This window comes from Entamoeba dispar, genomic scaffold (genome assembly GCF_000209125.1).
Source record: "Entamoeba dispar SAW760 scf_1105229463765 genomic scaffold, whole genome shotgun sequence".
In the NCBI taxonomy this organism is placed as follows: Eukaryota; Evosea; order Mastigamoebida; family Endamoebidae; genus Entamoeba; species Entamoeba dispar.
The window spans coordinates 12,218-13,900 of NW_001855856.1; the positions used below are offsets into that span (position 1 = coordinate 12,218).

Here is a 1,683-nt window from a genome sequence, read left to right on the forward strand (position 1 = left end):
ATTATTTTCATATTACTACAAATAATACAATTTATGGTACAGAAATAAGAGAAGATATTGAATCTCCTATTCCTCTTGTTGCAGATATGTCTTCTGATATTCTTTCAAGACCAATTGATATTTCTAAGTATAGTTTAATTTATGCAAGTGCACAAAAAAATTGTGGAGCTGCTGGAGTTACTATTATTATTATCAAGAAAGAAATATTAGGTAAAGTTAATCGAAAAATACCAACAATTCTTGATTATCAAGTTCATATTTTAAATGATTCAATGTATAACACTCCACCTGTAATATCTATCTTTACTGTTAATCAAACTCTAAAATATATTAAGAAACTAGGTGGTTTAGAAAAGATTAAACAATTAAATGAAGAAAAAGCTCGATTATTATATGCTGAAATTGATAGAAATAAAATCTTTAAAACAACAGTACTTAAGAAAGATAGATCAATTATGAACGTTTGTTTTGTAATGGAAGATCATTACAACCAACTTGAAAATGATTTTTCTGAATATGCTTTCCAAAATGGAATAATTGGTATTAAAGGTCACCGCTCTGTTGGTGGTTTTAGAGCTTCAATTTATAACGCAGTTACAATCGATTCTGTTCATGCATTAATTAAATGTATGCGTGATTTTGAACAGTTACATATTCATTAATTGAAGTGTTTCTTATTAATCAATTCTTTTTTTACCTAAACTTTATTATAATATAAATTTCAAGTAATGAACTCAGTAAAATAGTTACTATTAATTGTATTCTTCTTTTCTCAATGAATATAAATGGTTCTGAGCTTTTTCTAATTCTTTTTGAAGTTGAAGAACACGAACTTGAGATTCCATTAGTTCTTTTTTACCCTCAATTCCGTTCTCTTTAGTTTTATTTTGTTTTTTAGTTTCTTGTTGTTGTTCTTGTTGTCTTGCTAAAATATTTTGAATGATTTTTTGAATTTGAATCATTAAAGAGCATAAACTTTTTTCTAACCTTTGAAGAAGAGGAGATTGATCTTCCATACTCACTCGAGCTGCAGTTAGTAGTTGAGAACAATGTGATTTAAATTGTTTTAGACCAGCTAAAATTCTTTCGTCTGGTTCTCCATTCATTAAAGCAGAACTTATATATTGTGCCCATTCTACAATCTTTTTTGCACAGCTCAATAATCCCTCTGACCAAACTTCGTTATTAGAATATGTTTGTATATTTTTTTCCTTTCCCTCTCGAATTCTTTCTTTTTCGCACTCTCCAGCTATTTGAATAAACTCCATAAGTCCTTGTGTTGAATCACCAAATCGTTTAATTGTTTCATTTTCATTAGCGTTGCAATTCTTTAAAGCATCTCTCACATCTTCAATTTTATTAATTTGATCATTAATTTGACTAAGAACGATATTGAGCTCTTCTTCTTCTTCATTAGAGTTAGTATCCTGGTTTTGTGAGTTTGAGGTTGTAAATGAGTTAAAAGGTGGTTCATCAATGAATTCATCTTGTGAAGTTTGAATGACCTTATCAAGACTTCCATCACCTATATAATCAAATAAGACTAAGTTATTGTCTTGATTTGTAGGTGTAGTTTCACTAGTATTACCAGATGAAGATGAGAGAATTGAAACAAATTCTTCAACACATTTTTGAAATTCTTCATACCCCTCATTCATTTGAAATAAGATCTTTATTTTGTCT

The 1,683-nt window shown here is 28.5% G+C and overlaps 4 protein-coding genes across 4 annotated transcripts in view; 2 read left to right on the top strand and 2 right to left on the bottom strand.

Moving 5' to 3' along the window:
• EDI_201050 (phosphoserine aminotransferase, putative) overlaps positions 1-48 on the top strand; it is a gene marked incomplete at both ends in the record, with an annotated part of 567 nt that extends 519 nt beyond the window's left edge. Inside the window, one exon of the mRNA XM_001733500.1 lies at positions 1-48. This exon is cut by the window's left edge and continues 519 nt beyond it. Within this exon, the coding sequence (XP_001733552.1) occupies positions 1-48 (48 nt within the window).
• Positions 49-86: 38 nt separating this feature from the next.
• EDI_201160 (phosphoserine aminotransferase, putative) lies at positions 87-662 on the top strand (the record flags this gene model as incomplete). The annotated part of the gene is made up of 1 exon (XM_001741429.1): positions 87-662. One exon carries the CDS (start codon positions 87-89, stop codon positions 660-662), a length of 576 nt encoding a protein of 191 aa, XP_001741481.1.
• Positions 663-752: 90 nt separating this feature from the next.
• Positions 753-1,658, bottom strand: EDI_201170 (uncharacterized protein; the record flags this gene model as incomplete). The annotated part of the gene is made up of 1 exon (XM_001741430.1): positions 753-1,658. The coding sequence occupies one exon, from the start codon at positions 1,656-1,658 to the stop codon at positions 753-755; it is 906 nt and encodes a 301-aa protein (XP_001741482.1).
• Positions 1,659-1,672: 14 nt separating this feature from the next.
• Positions 1,673-1,683, bottom strand: part of EDI_201180 (uncharacterized protein) — a gene marked incomplete at both ends in the record, with an annotated part of 534 nt that continues 523 nt past the window's right edge. The window contains one exon of the mRNA XM_001733501.1: positions 1,673-1,683. This exon is cut by the window's right edge and continues 523 nt beyond it. Within this exon, the coding sequence (XP_001733553.1) occupies positions 1,673-1,683 (11 nt within the window).